The sequence below is a fragment of the Notothenia coriiceps genome, unplaced genomic scaffold, assembly GCF_000735185.1.
Source record: "Notothenia coriiceps isolate Sejong01 unplaced genomic scaffold, NC01 NC01_scaffold00017317, whole genome shotgun sequence".
In the NCBI taxonomy this organism is placed as follows: Eukaryota; Metazoa; Chordata; class Actinopteri; order Perciformes; family Nototheniidae; genus Notothenia; species Notothenia coriiceps.
The window spans coordinates 4,276-20,625 of record NW_011350018.1 but is presented as its reverse complement, the minus strand read 5'-3'; the positions used below and the strand labels follow the sequence as shown (position 1 = coordinate 20,625).

Below are 16,350 nucleotides of genomic sequence, written 5' to 3'. Positions count from 1 at the left end.
AAGTCACGTTTTCGTGTCCCAATTTGACTGTTTGAGAAGGAGTACATTATCAGATATGATGAGCAGGTATTTTGCACGAAGAGTACAGTGTGAATTAACAACACAGAACATGTGAGATTGAAAATAGTCTATTAAATATAACTTTCATAGAACAAACTCAATCTCCTCTTGTATTACCTCTTTTATTATAACATCTGTCCACAGCATTTAGAGACACAGGTGGGTTTTTAACGGCCACTCCATGTCTTTCCAGTGTGTGATAAGCATTTATATAATTACAACAATTCACAGCTATTCTGACCGCAAGTGGATTCTGTAATGTTCAGCAATAATGTGTACAAAACCTGAAGGATCTGAACAAATATATAAAATGACTTGTTTGACATTTAGCAGACATATTGGCTTTCTTGCCAATAGTTAGATAAGATCAATAAGATTGATACCACTGTTATATCTGAATATGGTATCAATTCTTATTTAAGTCTTGGTAACTTATGTCTAACTGTTCCTTTAAAACATGTTACTTTTGGGAGTCACGACCAACCTCAAAAGACATGCTGTGTTGTACAGCTTTTTACAACTATCCAACATTGTGATTTTGTTATTCATCCACTTTCTGCCCTCTTGTCCTTGTAAGATTTATTGAATAGGGCAAAGGCAAATAAATCCATCATACAAAGGAGGAACAACCATAAAGGGCACAGAGAAGATGATAAAAGAGGCAGAGACAGGCAGCACGACATGTTATAAAAGCCAAAAGCCTCTGGTAGGAAAAATGAGGCAGCAGCAGAGAGGAAATGTAGACATAAAGGAAAAGGGACACCAAAAATGTACTCTCTGGCCCGGTTCTACATTAACTTTTAGCTGTGGTGTTGTAGGCATACTGTAGCTATTTATATTATATGCTGTGAACTACACTGTGCATTAAGCAGCTCTTTGTATCTGCAGTATATAATGTCTCACCATACACTATGTAAACAGTGAAAACACTGCAAAATTCAAGCAAAAAAAAAAGGCTTACAATTAAAATGCACGACACAAAATCCCTTGGTATTATGTGGCGACACAAATCCGCAGCTAGTGGGCGTCATTCTGACAAAAACTGACACGAACAGTAAACAGTAAGCTGGTGTTCTGGCATGGTGAAATAAGTCCCTATTTTTGTATGTTAGTCCAGGCAGTCGAGGCTCCGAGCACAGGCAATTAAAGCGTTTTGTATAACACAGAGAGAACATCTCTTGAATCTCTATGGTCACGGTGAGTGGAGGATGTTGTACATTCATTAGAAAGGAGAGATGTCAAGAGCCCGGTTGACAAATGACCTTGGCTCCAAATGCCCACCCAGCTGTAATGTGTTTTATGTGGACACTGTGCTGGCGATATTCTATAAGTGTCTCATTGTTGATCCCATATACCCCCCCCAATACAACAACATTGAATTCATCCTACTAAATATAGACAACATTAGCCTGATATAGCTTCTTCCTCCGTACCACGGTCCTCCATTGTTGTTTGGAAACAGAATGAGTCACAGCGTATTGAATGGTGACATGTTCCTTCATTGTGATGAACGTTGGCAATATTTTCAGTCCCACATACACTGTACTGTTGCCGAAAATAATCCCCAAATATGTTTTATTTTGAAGCCGGTATAGCCACCAAAATGCACTATTCACTGCTGTTAAAGTAACATTTACTAAGAAACTAGTGCAGGTTTTAGGAAATAACTGAGCCTATGTAAAAAATGAAATTGTGTTTGTGAGATGTTTTAGGACATTTTCATTTTCAGTAGGATACAAAGACCTTGGTGATGAGATGGACTCTTACATTGTTGAGCTTGAAGGTTAATTCTCGGCTTTTGAAGTACCAGTTTGATTATTATATATGACAATTGAAACCTAACTGCTATTATGTGACCACAATTTCATACTTATCTCCATGACAACCAAACTACTCTACCAACTACTGAAGGCCACAAGATTAATTAGTTTGAGTCTTTTCATTGGATTTCATGACAATACAAAAAGAAATACAGCACAGTACCAGCTTTGTCCTTCAAGGATTATACACAGACGAATAATATTCACATATTGTGTGATGAATGACGTATAAAATAGATTGCAATAAATCACTTACAGATCAATGTCGATAAACTTTAAGAAGAAATGACTTCGACGTTTCCTTTGAACGTAATTTAATAACTTGTTTTTCTCCTACTCACTGGATCATACGTTATGTTGTGAGATGATAGGAAACTGTGTAACTATTCTGCTTATGATACATATTGTAAGAGCTGTGTGAAGAATCTGAGCTCTTCAGCGGAAAAATGAAGATACTGCAGAAAGAGAGAGAACGCGAGAGAGTTTGACCCTGGTTACACACACACACACACACACACACACACACACACACACACACACACACACACACACTTTTTATATATTTTGGATAACTTAATAACATGTTTTTCTCATTCCACTATTGAACAGTAGGATCCTTGATGCTTGTACACCTCACATTCATGCTGATAAAGCATAATAAAAATGAATGTGAGAGTGAATAGATGGTAGTGAGTCATATGCCGATGTTACATAATCAGTCTGGGGAAGAAGCTACAGTAAGTGATGACAACAGGTACGACCTTGTTGATGCACCCAGAACATAAGGGGGCATTGAGTGAATACATTTAAATTTAACTTAAGCATTTAGAATCAGAATCAGCTAAATCAGTTTTCCAGACTCCTGTTGCCTCAGGTCCCTGATTGAAATCAATGCAATTTATTTTCTGTGACGTAGTAGCAGGAATGTGTCTCGTACTCTCTGTTCACAGAATGAATCATTGATGGCTTCTAGAGACGTTACTGAGAAGTGATTATTATTGCAGAGGGCTTTCGGTATGTGTGTGTCTCAGACAGTTAGTGAGTGTAGTCCCCCGTCTCCTCCTGAGAAAGAAAGAGAAAGTTCCAGTGATGTGACCGAGGAGCCAAGCCGGCTGTCACAAATCCCGTTGAGTGGGTGCTCGTCCATTTCAATGTACATCTTTTTATTCACAAACTGAAGGGTGATGATGGATGGCGTATGTACACTTTCACTGTTCATCCCGGCGTCGCTGTGGCCCCCATGACCCCATGAAGCAGCGTACTCAGATACCGGGAAAGCTGTCCACATATTCGCTTAATGACAGTGTTAAAGCCTGAACACTCAGTGCGTGAGGAGTCTGAGCAGGAGCACTTACATGCTCTCTGCTTGTAAGGTAAGTCTTTCTCTGGGAGGATGAAAATGCACGATCCTGTCGAGACAAAGAAGAGTAATTTGCTTTGATGTGAGTCTTTGTACCAACTTCAATTTATGAGACACAATTCAAGAGAGCAAGTGGTGTTAAAAGCTGGAAACACAGTCTTGTTTCTTTTTAACACCTATGTTTGTTCCCTTTGGGATCTGCTATTCACAAAGGTGCAATGGTGGAAAGTAAGTCAATTTACTCAAGTCTTGTAATTTTCTTCACATATTTGTACTTTACTTGAGTATTTCCATTTAATGCTACTTTATACTTCTACATTTCAGAGGCAAATATTGTACTTTTTATTCCATTATATGTATTTTAACACTCAGAGTTACTAGTTACTTTACATGAAAGGCTAACATGGTATAATAAAGTATGGTACTACTAATCTAGACAGTATTTCAAGTATAAATATTAAAATGCTCCTACATGTTTGAAAACAGGATAACATAATAGCCATAATAATATAATAATGTGAAAAGATCCATTCTTCCATCACTGCAACGGTGGGAGTGAGACTTAATCAGTGATATTTATAGGACAATTGTTTGACAAGTTTCTTGTTCTTGTAATTCTGTCTCATTCTCAAAACTGTGCTCAAAAACCCCCCACGCACTCCACAGCAGCTTGAACTGGGAGACCTCAGTGAACAAAGAGCACGGACTTGCTGTGCCTGAGGACACGAAAAAAACGAATCAATTCATTATCATGTTTAACCTCGATGAGCACAAGGACAAACATGAGAGGACTAAAACACAGAATGAACAGGGAGAGCCTTCAGGCCTGCAAAATATATCAGCAAGGTTCCGGGTGTTTTTATAAAACTGATAACCTTTCAAAACATAATGCTAGTTTTTATGTTGGTTCATAGCTCCAGACTGAGAGAACGAATAATGCTTTTGTAAGCATTAACATGCAAAGGAATAGCAAGGCACAAATGAAGGCACATACTAACCCTAACCCTAAGCTAAAATAGGTGGAATAAAATACTACTACTTTGTCATGGTCAAAATACAGGTTGTGAACTATATTCATCTTCACACCAACTGTATAAGTAAAGGGAAAGCTTATCATTGGGATTCAGTCAAAATAAAGGTCAAATATTCCAAAAATAGTTTAGGCAGAGAGGCATGTGGTTTCATCGGGAGGGGGCTCACTACAGGGATTATTTCTCTCTACGCTCTGAGCTGCTTCACTACAAGATGCTCATTAATTTTCATGAATATAAAGAGAACAGTACATTGCTATGGCTGTTTACCTTTTCATGGGGTCTTTGACTGGCTGGCGGCCACATCGGCCATTTCTGCTGGTATGCCTACGTAAACGCCACCATAGTTCCTGAGAACAGAGGAGAAGAATGTAGCATTTAAAAGACAAAGGGATTGAGTTAGTGGTGGTTCTAAATGCAATACAGTTTCTCCTTTTAGCAATGCATTAGCTCTCTGAAGCTTTCTAACTGTTCTTGGAGGAAACCACGCCTGTTTAAAAGCAATCACATTACGCTTTCCGTGATGTTGTCAGGCATTGATGAAGAGCGCATGGATTTGGTTTGTCTGATTTTTTCCTCTTGATATAAAAAGTGACATTGATGATGATTAAAAATAGGAGTTGTAATCGTATTCTCACTGTACAAATGTAATCTTCTTAAATGTTTTAATTGAGGGACTGCGGGTGGAAATTAGCTCAAAGCTAAATCTGGCACTGTTACGCTTGACACATTTGAATGTTTTAAGTGTTCATTACTGTGCATTGTCCCTGCCAAATAAAATGTTTAATTAAATGTATATATGGTTAAAATGCACCTCAAAAGCCTGAAAGAGGAGTAAGACATTTGGAGGAAATTTGGAATTTTGATAAAATTAGCACAATACCTTCTTTTCTCATCGTCTACCGGGAGATCTTCTGTCCTGATTGAGAGAAGAAGCACAGGTCAGGTCAGCTCTTTTGGGGGCACAGATTACATAAAAGCAAACACAAAAACACGCGCGCACGCACGCACGCACGCACGCACGCACGCACGCACGCACGCACGCACGCACGCACACACGCACACACGCACACACACACACACACACACACACACACACACACACACACACACACACACACACACACACACACACACATTGAGAACTCAACTGAGAGAGTGCATTGGCGGAATATTGGATGTATCTTTTTGGGGGTGAATTCTGCTTATTCTCATCTGGCAGTTCAGCACAACTGAATTGAAAACTTTAGTTTCATCCAACTTCCAAGAACCTCCCCAGCTTGAGAAAATAATTAATATAAAAAAAGATAATCATTTTACGGATGTATTATTATCACCTGTTCACATACAGGTCAAGGTTGTGTCTCTGTGTGTGTGTGTGTGTGTGTGTGTGTGTGTGTGTGTGTGTGTGTGTGTGTGTGTGTGTGTGTGTGTGTGTGTGTGTGTGTGAGTAATATAACAAAGTACAGTCCTAGGAAGCTGTGATTAGCTTCACTGAGTCAGTGTTGTGCTGCTGTCAGCTCTCATGGGTCCTGTGCTGGCTGCTCAGATGGTTATCAAGAAGTGCACACACACATAAACACACATACACACACAACCAAACAAACACACACAGATTCCAGGAAATGCTTTGGACATGCTGCCCCTCCCAAAGGTTTGATAAATGATAACTTTTTAAGGACAAACTGTCCTTCACATGACACTACGCAGAAACATGTTGGATTTGTATTTACCAAAGCAGGAACAAGCTCATACTGTATGACCATGAAACCCAGCGGGAACCTGGTTGTATGGTCGAGTATCTTTGCTTTTTTCTTATTGACTAGTGAGGTCTTTGTTTTTCGGTCAACTATGTATGACTACAAGCTTTCATTCGGCTCGTAAACAGTATCCAAACAACTAACACTCTCACACAAACAAAAAATATATTTTCCAAGTCGGATTTTAGACACCGTGTTTTAGACACCGTGTTTTAGACACCGTGTTCACCTTGGATGATATAGTTATTTTCTTCATGCATTCTTCAAGTAATGCTTTGAAGAGCTGAAGTAATACATTACATTTGACTAATATGACTAATGTACTTACACATCTTTTGACACGTCTGCTGGCCCTGAAAACAGATGAAAAGGCCAATTAATTTTATGAAAATTATCTAAGGATGTATGTGATCATACTAATAAATGCCTTCATTCAACAGCCATAGGATGTGAATCATAGACCTTTATGAATAAACAAAGACATATTAAAAGTGGTAATTTTATAATACATCACATTTAAAAAGAAAACGTATCTAGCAGCAGTCTGGTTAGGTGTTGAGTTATCGTAAAGCAAATCAGAATGACTTTAAATACATTTAAAAAGCTTACATTTCTGTTCAGGTTTCTATTAATACAAGACTACATGTCAATGTTTTCGCAGATCGCACTTGAAGTTTGCAGTATACAAAATAGAGTCACATATAATATCAGTTTGATCCACACGGTCATCAAACCTTTTAGTTGTTTTTCCAGTATAATTACACATAACCAAAGCACAAACATAAATGTTTTAATGATTTTTGTGGTTTTCAGTATACAGAAACACTTTCAAAAAACATTTCACAACTTGTCTCTGAGGACATGTTGTAAACAGATAAAAGGCATGCAGTTTGAATGCCTCTAATTCCAAATTACAACAACTCATCCCAATGCTGTTTGACACGTCTATGATCCAACAACAGCTCAGTCTTTGCCGAACCACATGCAGTCCACTAAGCAGGATTTGAATCAAAATGAGATCACAGTGCATTCAGTAGGAGGATAATCATCCTGCCTGTACAGTATCACAATGACAACAGCGGAGGAACAACCCCCTCAATAATACCCTTTATTGGGTTTTTAATGCCGTTTTAATGTAGACATGTACCATCAAAAAGAACACTCCACGTGTAAGATGTCAGGGCGGAAAGAGTGGAACATTTAAATTACTCAGAAATTCAGTAAATGTCATCCTTGTTAAAGGAAAGGAGGGCTTTTTCACAGTAAATGTTTAAGTCAGCTGACATGACACAGGGCCTATTCAGTAGCCTGACAAAAGCTCATTCATACCCACATCTGGGTGCATAAGACTAGGGATGAGCAATGTGATATAGAGGCGGCCATTTGAGCTTGGTAAGTTTTGAATTGAAACATTCTAGTATGACTTGAAAGCTTGGAAGCTTACAACTTAGAATAATCATATTTGACTTTAACCTTACTATTTAGGATTTAAAAGGCTTTTTTATTTGAGTGTTCTCATTTTCACGTGTTAACATTGTATTAATGAGTGAGAGAAAGAGTGTTGTGACATGCAACAAAGGTTTAAAAAGTGGAAGCAAACACGGGATATTCTGGTTAAATGGCATATGGTGCAACCACTCGCTAAAAACACCCTCAAGGGAATTCTTCAGCTTTTTAACATGTACTGTCTAAGCAATATTAAATCAGAAAAACTAGGTAATAACACCTTACATTATAGTCTTACATAAACATAACGATTTTTAAATGCTTTCAAATGTACAGTAATTGTTAACGATTATAACATGTCCGATTAAGTCATGTATTATTTAATATAAATACAAAATGTAATTTATATTGTTATCCAATATTATTCACACATAGGAAGACTTTTACCTTTTTTTTTAAAAATGCCTCAATTTTGCCTCACCTACATCATAATTAGTGTTAAAGGTTTAGTTACTTTTAGAGACAAATGTGAGGTTAATAGCAATTAAACACTTAAACATAAAACATAGATGAGTTGTGACATTTTCCTTTTATTGAATATTGTATCTTTACTACAGAAAATAACAGTGTGGGGAAACAATGTCCAACTGGCATTGACATATAAGTGCAACCATAAGTCAAAGTGACAGGATGTCACACGTTCTTGACATTGTGCCGACCGCTGACCCCTAAGAAGAAACGGGAAAAGACCAGCTGTACACAACTGACCACAGCTGGTGGATTCATGGACAAACAAGCCACACACACAACAAACTCAAACACCTTCTCGGGTGTTGTTTACATAAATTGTAACCTGAAAGATGTATGTAAAGGAAAAAAACAACAACATGGATCACATTTCCCAGTAGTGGCTGTGGCTAACGTGCCTGGCAAGCACTAATTAGGTACCTGCAAGCAAACACACTCATTTACACCAGCATGAACAGACACCCTACTGCTTTTAATGGCCTTTGGTGGTGAGGTAATCCTGCAGATACTTAAATCTAATTTTTGCCCCAATTTGACCATGGTCCCTAGAGATTTGTCCAATATAATTTAAAACAGGTATTGCATCAGGGTGAATCAACAGAGATGTGTGTTATTCGAGGACAAGTCATCCAGGCTTTATACAAGAAATCTGCTCAATGGTCAAAGGCACTAAAGCTGCTTGTCTTTCATACTGTAAATCCATGGAAACAAGGACAAACGTACCAGATAAAGAAACACAACAAAAAAAGTGAGAAAAACACATTAAAACCTTTTAGCTATGGAGGACATCCTTTGTGTGAATATAGACGTTAACATTATAACAGTATAGTGTCATAATCACTATCAAAGCGGGACATTCCTGAGGCTACTTCTCTGTTGTTCTGTCAATGGCTTTTTAAAAATACATATTTTTCACGATGAGACACACACATACATGGTGATGCAAAGGTTGTCCATTTTTTATGAATGAAATCAAGGCATTGAGAGCCACACACAGACATGGGCATCTCAAGACAAGGGTAACCCCCACACACTTCATTTACATTCAAAACACTCTCTCTCCTTGGTGCAGATACAGTGACAACTCTCCCTCACACTCTCCCTCGTTTTCATACAAACACACATATTCCCTAAAAACACTCACCCCCTCCTGCCGTGTTGGTGCCTGCGGAATTGCCACAACCCATTTTGCATCGATGCCACGGTCCAACAATGCGTAGACGCTTAAGAAGAAGAAGAAGAAGAAGAAGAAGAAGAAGAAGAAGAAGAACGAAAGAAGGGAACCCCAAAACACATTGGGGAGAGGGGGGAGAAAGTGAAAGAAGGTCAGAGAAATGTCTCCCACTGACTGTAACACAGGGATCTCCTATGGTCGTATCCCCTTCCTCTCTTTTCAGTCTTGTGCCTATCCTCTCTGCAAACCAATGGAGAGCTGAGAGTGAAGTGAAAGCATGGAGAGAGAGCCTTTTATACACACACATACAGTATACACACACACTAGAAGAGAGGATGAGAGAGAGGGGAGAGAGGGGAGAGAGAGGAGAGAAAGATGCTATGCCCTCACATGATTTGCTCTTTTCCTCCACCCTGACAAGGTTGCCCGGGAAACCGGGGGAAAGTAGGCGGAGGGTGGGGAGACACTCAACCAATAGCAAGCTTCCTTATTTTTATATAAAGGTATAGGGGGAAATGAAATACATTTAAGGGACATTAATATTTTTGGCCTGTGTTTGTTGTTTGTTTTTTTTCGAGCAATTATAGATAGCAAGGAGCTGAAAAACCCTCTGTCTGTAATTTAACCACGAGGGTAAGCACAGGTCAGTTAAAAAGACCCCAACCAATATAAACTCAATCTCTTCTTCAATCGAGCCATTGTTTGCTCTTACAGGAAGAGGGGAGTCATATGAATGGAGTTTAGATGACAGGATGCATTGCATTATCACAACGCTGCAGGGGAAACAATTTTCACACTCAGTCAGTGGTCTTATGATCTTAGGTGTGGCTGAGAGTCAAGATTTTTACATTGAAAAAAACATGCTTTTTCTCTTTCAAAGCCTTCAAACATAAAATCTGAGTTTCCATGTAAGCCCTATTAAATTGTTCTCCCATAAAAGTCTGCGCAACAGTAGACATAGCAATAGGAAAAGCATTTTCTAAAGGAAAGTACTTTTTTTCACAGTATCAGATTAGACTATGTTTAACCTACCTTAAGGGACACTTATTAACTTTCTGGCAGAGAGTTGAATGAGTAGATTAATAAGCCTAACGCAACAGTATGTCAGTTAGCTTAGCTTAGCACAAAGACTGGAAACAGGGGGATACAAACCCAATAAAGCCCTGCCCACCAGCTCGTCTAAAGCACATATCACACATTATCTGTCAGCTTATGTTTAATTTGTACAGAAAACAAAACCTAAATATTACTATTTTACCAGAGGTTATGTGCAAGGCAAAATGAGCAGAATGTAAACAACTGTAAAAATAAACGTTGGCATATTTCAAGTGGATGGATTAGCACAGAAGTTACCCCACAGGATGAATCCTACAAACTTTGATGACTTTACTATGAGTTTCACATTCAGTCTTTAACGACAACATGTTTCTACTTGTTGTTGTTAGGCCTACAGTAATTGACTTACATAACGTTCAGTACTGTCCCAGTCACAAGATGTTCACCCTAACAATTCTTTGAAAGTGTGTTTCCTTGGTCAGCTGAATCCCTGTTTTGTTTCAGAGTTTGTTCCACTGATGTTAAGCATATCTTTTTATAGGCCAGACTTAGCCGAGCCAGCACACAATTAATTATAAGTCAGTACTGACAGGGCTTATCTAAATTAGAGCCAGAACTTACCCAATTAAAAAACACAAGCCCATTGGGGAGGAAAGGATGTCCTCCTGCTCAGGCTGCCTAGGAGCTTGATGATGAGGGACAATGCTTGTCACGGCTTGCCTATTATTGAGACACATAACAACAAGACAAGACAATCCTAAAAAGTCAAATAAACCTAAAATGTCTTGGATCAAGTCGAATAAATTAGACAACTTCAAGGTTATGTCCCTGACAACAGGCTATTGTTGTTCTCATAATAAACCAGATAACATTTGAAACCAATGAAGTTATATAGTTCAGTTCTGAGATTTTTTCATTTAATTTGATTCAATTCTCATAATCAGTAGAACACATTACCATATTTGCATTGGAGTACTAGTTGTCTATTATCTATATCTATCTATATATATATATCTATATCTATATCTAGTTGTCTACTAGTACTAGTTATCTATGATAAGATAAGCTTTGCTCGTCAAAGTTATGTAACAAATAGCTAAAGGTAAACCATTTTTTGGGGGAAAAGTATATGTGGCTACCTCAACTTTTCTACTAAAGTGCCGGTTAAAAATGTTGGGCAAAAATATAATTGTAACAACATACTTACCCATATTCAAAGTATTCATTCCCCATACACGTATTACTTATGAATGATTCTTTACACCAAAACGTATTGATACCATTTAATATCAATGAAAAGTCAATGTAAAATAAATCACGTAAAAGTCAGTGCTATGAACTGGATGTCAACTCAAATCCAGCCTTAACAGGCAAATCCCTAAAACAGCATGCTTTATGCAACCATTTAAGAAGCTGTTGACTGTATATTAATACAACAAATACTAAATACACTTTAATTTAATTATTAAACAGGAGAACATGTCATCTCATACTGAAATGTAATGAATCATATATTTAAATCCATGCCTAACATCAGTTTTCTTCTTGTCGAGTTAAGGTTTTTGGAAGCATTGGAGGTGAATGTAACCATGGGTTCTTACAGGGCGCTCTTTATGGTGGCAGGTACGAATTAGATGAAACGACATGAACGTAAAAGAGGAGGCATGACATTTAAAAACACAGTCTGTCAGAATATCTGACATTTCGAGAGGAAACTGCTTATTTTATCATCCGGCAAGGGATCAGCCAAGGAAGGGATTTTTCCCCCGGATGTGAGCAGCCTCTGCAGGAAGAGTGACGTAATTAGAGAGCCAGTAGCTTTCAGTTTATTCCGTACATTACGTGCTCTGCCTTCAATAGACAAATCAAGACAAGAGGTTTTTGATAAATCCATTGCTCATTGTTAAAATAACAACGTTATTATTCAACCTTTTGTTAAGAAAAGTTATCAAGACGCATAATAATCTACACAATAGGCTTATCTTTTGAAAGAGTCTCATTCTCAAGTGACAATATGTCATTTTTCTATCATTAAAGATTTGATTCAATTAATTTGCAGACACTTCTCACTTAATTTAATTGCAATACACAGTATTTGAGAATACCCATTTGATATACTTAATGCTTGTATTAGTCAACATTTTAAAAGGATTTTTATATGTGTGCTCGTACTGTATAATTTACTCTAAACTTTTCAACTGTATACTAAAATCTATTATTAGTATTAAAAAGATAACAATATAATATATAAGAAATATAACGAAAGGGGCCAGTCTGCAATTTTACTTTTTACACTATAAGTACATTTTACTGCTGATATTTCTTTATATTCAATTTACATTTGGACTTGCAATGGAGTGTTTAGATTGGAAATGTAATAGCAGAGTATCCTTTTAGTTAACACATCAGTAAAGATATGTAGTTTCACAGTCTTACCACCACTGTAGGAATAGAGAGCTCCCACTCTTTTAAACCTTAGTTCAACCATTAACTTAAGATATATTTGTCCTTGAAATAGTATCGTATTGTTGTGATGTGATGTTGTGCATTCAGTCATTTTGTAGAGTTTTTTCAAGGCAGTATTACATATTGCAATTCTTCAAATGTCCACAAGAGGTCCCTGTTGATACTGAAATTGTAAAAACGTTAACCTACAACTACGTTATATTTTACGTAAACAACTACTACGAAGCTCTGCCATCTACAGATCACATGGTTGGACAATAAGTAAGTTAAATATAAAACAATAAAAGCATACACTTTAAATAAAGTTCACTGTTTTTAACTATTTCTCACTAGTTGCTCTCAGCGGTTGCTCTCAACGGCTGTGTGGATGAGATCAGATTAGGGCCGCCTCCAAATCCTACGTGTTCCACTCGTTCCACTCCCCCGCGCAGTGCTCTCTGGGAAACTGAGTCCACTCTAAATAATTCAAGCTGCCGTACCTTTTCTTCCACCGCTAACAAGATGCCGGCCGTACATCACAAACTGCTCCTGGAGGACGCTTTGCAAGACAGTCCTCAGGTAGGCCTGTGTGGGTATTATCACGTTTCAAGACACGACTGTCACACGACAAGGCGTAACGAGCAATGAAGCTAGCTTTCTAGCCCAAACAATATCATGTTCCTGGCGTAGCCTCTTTCCACTGGCCGATGACAGCTCCTAATTGACACTTTGTTGTTGAAATGTAATCCTCTCACAGTCGCCTTCCTGCTCCAAACAAAGTTCTAGTTTATACTGGTAATCTATATGATCGGTGTGTATGTGTCTTTGTTGTGTTTACAAAGCTACTGCTCGTCCCAGTGCTCTTCTCTATGATATGCTGTTGTGCATTTAGACACCTCAATATGTTAGATGTATGGGCCATAGCTGAACCAGAATCCCTCTATTGCAATACTTTTATTTTTCCGATGTCGTATGAGGTTGGATTTTGGGGCTAGACCCTGTAGTGGAGCCGAACTGGGCCCGATTTACAGGATGTGGGAGGGGTTTCCATTATCGGACTGCACTAGAATTAGTCAATAGCCGGCTGCAACAGGGCAGCAGTGGTGGCTCCCAGTGGTAAATAGCATATGTTGTTTAGAGCCCAAAAGTCTAGGGTGCAATTTCAAAGTTGCAATCCATTAAATCCAGAACAGTCCTTGCTTTAATGCTCATCTAATTTAGCCCGTATTAAATGCTCTCTGTTGCATCATTCCTTCTCAAACAGTGCTACCCTGTTAGATGCTTAAGTGCAACCCATGCTGAAGGGTTATTTCCTTCTTCACGTGTTTCAACTCCTACAAGAAATAGGCCTGGTGTCATTGCTACATTAAATGTAAACACAGCCAAAGTTTTCAATGTTCCAGGTAATGGTTGGTGTGAAATGGTTCTCTATCTTTCTGTGGCAAAAGTCAGGTGGAGTAAACTGTAAACAGACGTTAGCCATGGGCGTGTTTCCTCTCAGCTGTATCTGCCCTGCCTTGCTGCACCTGTTCGGAAATAAAACTACACCCAGACAGGATTTTCTCAGTCTGCATAAATTAAATTATGTTTAGTTTGACTTGGAAGCTTCACTTTCATAAGCCTCTGCATACTGCAGCTACTTCCCTCAGCCCTCTTTCCACCACCAGAAATGTTTTATGCATCTATTGTTTTTGTTTCCACCAAACCTCAAGTTGTGTTTTTTAATTAAGGTACTTAATTACTACTTGTTAAGTACAATGCGAAAATATAAAAAGTAACACTTGACTCAATTTCAATATGCCCAGCTCCGCCTGAATTGTCCTGATGTAATAAACACATTTGATTATCATTTGTGGTTTTAACAGATGCTTAAACTCATCTGAATAATGAGTTGGTGGCATAACGCAACTTCACACCTCAGTATGATTTACGGTTAGGGCTGCAACTGACATTTATCTTAATTTTTGATTAATCTGCTGATTACTTTCCTAAATATTCAGTTAATAGATTAATTGTTTTTTAAATATTGGAAAAATGCTCATTGTAATTTCCAAGAGCCCTAGAGTACAACTTCAAGTTGCTTTCCTTTTGTGAAAATACTCCCAAAGATATTTGATTTGTAGGAGAAAGTTTTAAATAAACGTCATCTTCTTACCCAAAATAACTAATACATTTGTGTGTACCCTCCATCTCAAGTTTGTTCTAAAATGTGTTATATCAGGAAGAAGTCCACTTTTTAAACTCCAGATTGTATTTGTACATAGCATCCTTTTAATAATTAATTTAACTAACCACTCGTCTGTTCAACCTGTTGTCATATTTAACCAAAGAGTGTATAAATGTGTTGTTCCACAGACTCGCTCCTTGCTCAGCGTGTTTGAGGAAGATGCTGGGATGCTTACTGACTACACCAACCAGCTGCTGCAGTCCATGCAGCGTGTGTACGGAGCGCAGGTACTAAACAAACACACACACACACACACACACACACACACACACACAGACTCCGTTTCCTTAACTGTGTTTGGCTTGGTTTAACATCATACAATTGGGCAGGTGTATGTTGTTTTTTCTTAATGGGAGTCATAAAATGTATTTGCTTGGTTGAGGATCATTTGAGGTTAATAATTAGCATTATAAAACTACAGTAGAGCATTGTATTGGTTTACACTGAAGTGAAGATACTGCTTCGGAATACACCAATGCCAAACTAGGATATTACACACACCTATATACAGTATGCAGCTGATACATGCAAACTGAAGAATGAAACGTCCTGAGAAACATTCCAATTTAAGTGTTGTTTCTTTGACCAGGAAATAGGACATTTGCACAATTTCCGTGTAATGTGCAGTAAGTAATATTATTGTGCTGTTGGAGTGTAGATAGTTTTGACCTCCCTTGACACTTAGACAATGATGCCTCATTGAACAAAACGCAGTCACGATAAATGCTTCATTCTTTTCACAGTAAACGGACACAACTTATAACATGATGTAATACCTCAGAACCAATAACGGCTCCCCGCCGGTAAAGCTGGCATTTATGTGACCCTTGTGCTCTTTAAAGGGATTTTTATTTTCAACCCTGACAATTTATTTTCCTTAAAGGGCTTAAAGAGCAACTTGCAGGTTTTTTTTTTTTACTACATTTATGCTTAACCTTGCCTGAAAATTACAATTAAAAATTTTAATGCAGGATTTGATATGTTTTACAAGACATAAGGGCAGGAATTCAGAGGAAAAGGAGCCGTTTTGAGCTCTGCTACTAAAAACTGCTTTTTTTTTAACGTCAAACGCGTCATATTACGTCACATGGGGGAGTTAACTTTCTCGGACTCGTTCTCTGCCCAATCCGCGGTAGTAGTTTGTAGTTGGTTTGAGCGGTATTTTTTCGGTAATTTTACATTGCATTTCACCATTTGTAATCATGGTGAGCTTGTGTTTGTGCAGGTTGCACAAACTCAAGCCTGTCAGGGCATCGAGTCCACAGTTTCCCTCACTGGAAAAGGACCGGAGCTAGTGTTCGTTCCTGGGTGCGTTGTGCATCCACCTCCCTGCAGCACATACTCCGTCTCCACAGCTTTATCAAGGAACCGTATTACATCTCTCTCCCCCACTTCGCTGCTCTCTCTCTCCCCCCTTCGCTGCTCTCTCTCCCCTCCGGTACA

The 16,350-nt window shown here is 38.3% G+C and overlaps 2 protein-coding genes across 3 annotated transcripts in view; one reads left to right on the top strand and one right to left on the bottom strand.

Annotated features, from left to right (window-relative positions):
- Window positions 1–505: 505 nt before the first annotated feature.
- LOC104950256 (uncharacterized) lies at window positions 506–9,523 on the bottom strand. 2 transcript variants are annotated; one of them, XR_798897.1, is made up of 5 exons: window positions 9,150–9,523; window positions 6,360–6,384; window positions 5,155–5,185; window positions 4,542–4,621; window positions 506–3,289 (listed from the first exon to the last, which is right to left on the bottom strand). XR_798897.1 is itself a non-coding variant. In XM_010776747.1 (5 exons), exons 1-4 carry the CDS (start codon window positions 9,484–9,486, stop codon window positions 4,546–4,548), a joined length of 474 nt encoding a protein of 157 aa, XP_010775049.1. In that variant the 5' UTR covers window positions 9,487–9,523; the 3' UTR covers window positions 506–3,289; window positions 4,542–4,545. The 2 variants fall into 2 exon arrangements, 1 of the variants encoding a protein (XP_010775049.1); XM_010776747.1 differs by having other exon boundaries at window positions 5,155–5,190.
- A 3,598-nt stretch (window positions 9,524–13,121) lies between these two features.
- LOC104950255 (DCC-interacting protein 13-beta-like) overlaps window positions 13,122–16,350 on the top strand; it is a 6,941-nt gene continuing 3,712 nt past the window's right edge. The window contains exons 1-2 of the mRNA XM_010776746.1: window positions 13,122–13,259; window positions 15,036–15,134. Of these exons, the coding sequence (XP_010775048.1) occupies window positions 13,203–13,259; window positions 15,036–15,134 (156 nt within the window). The 5' untranslated portion in view covers window positions 13,122–13,202. The remainder of the gene's footprint in view (window positions 13,260–15,035; window positions 15,135–16,350) is intronic.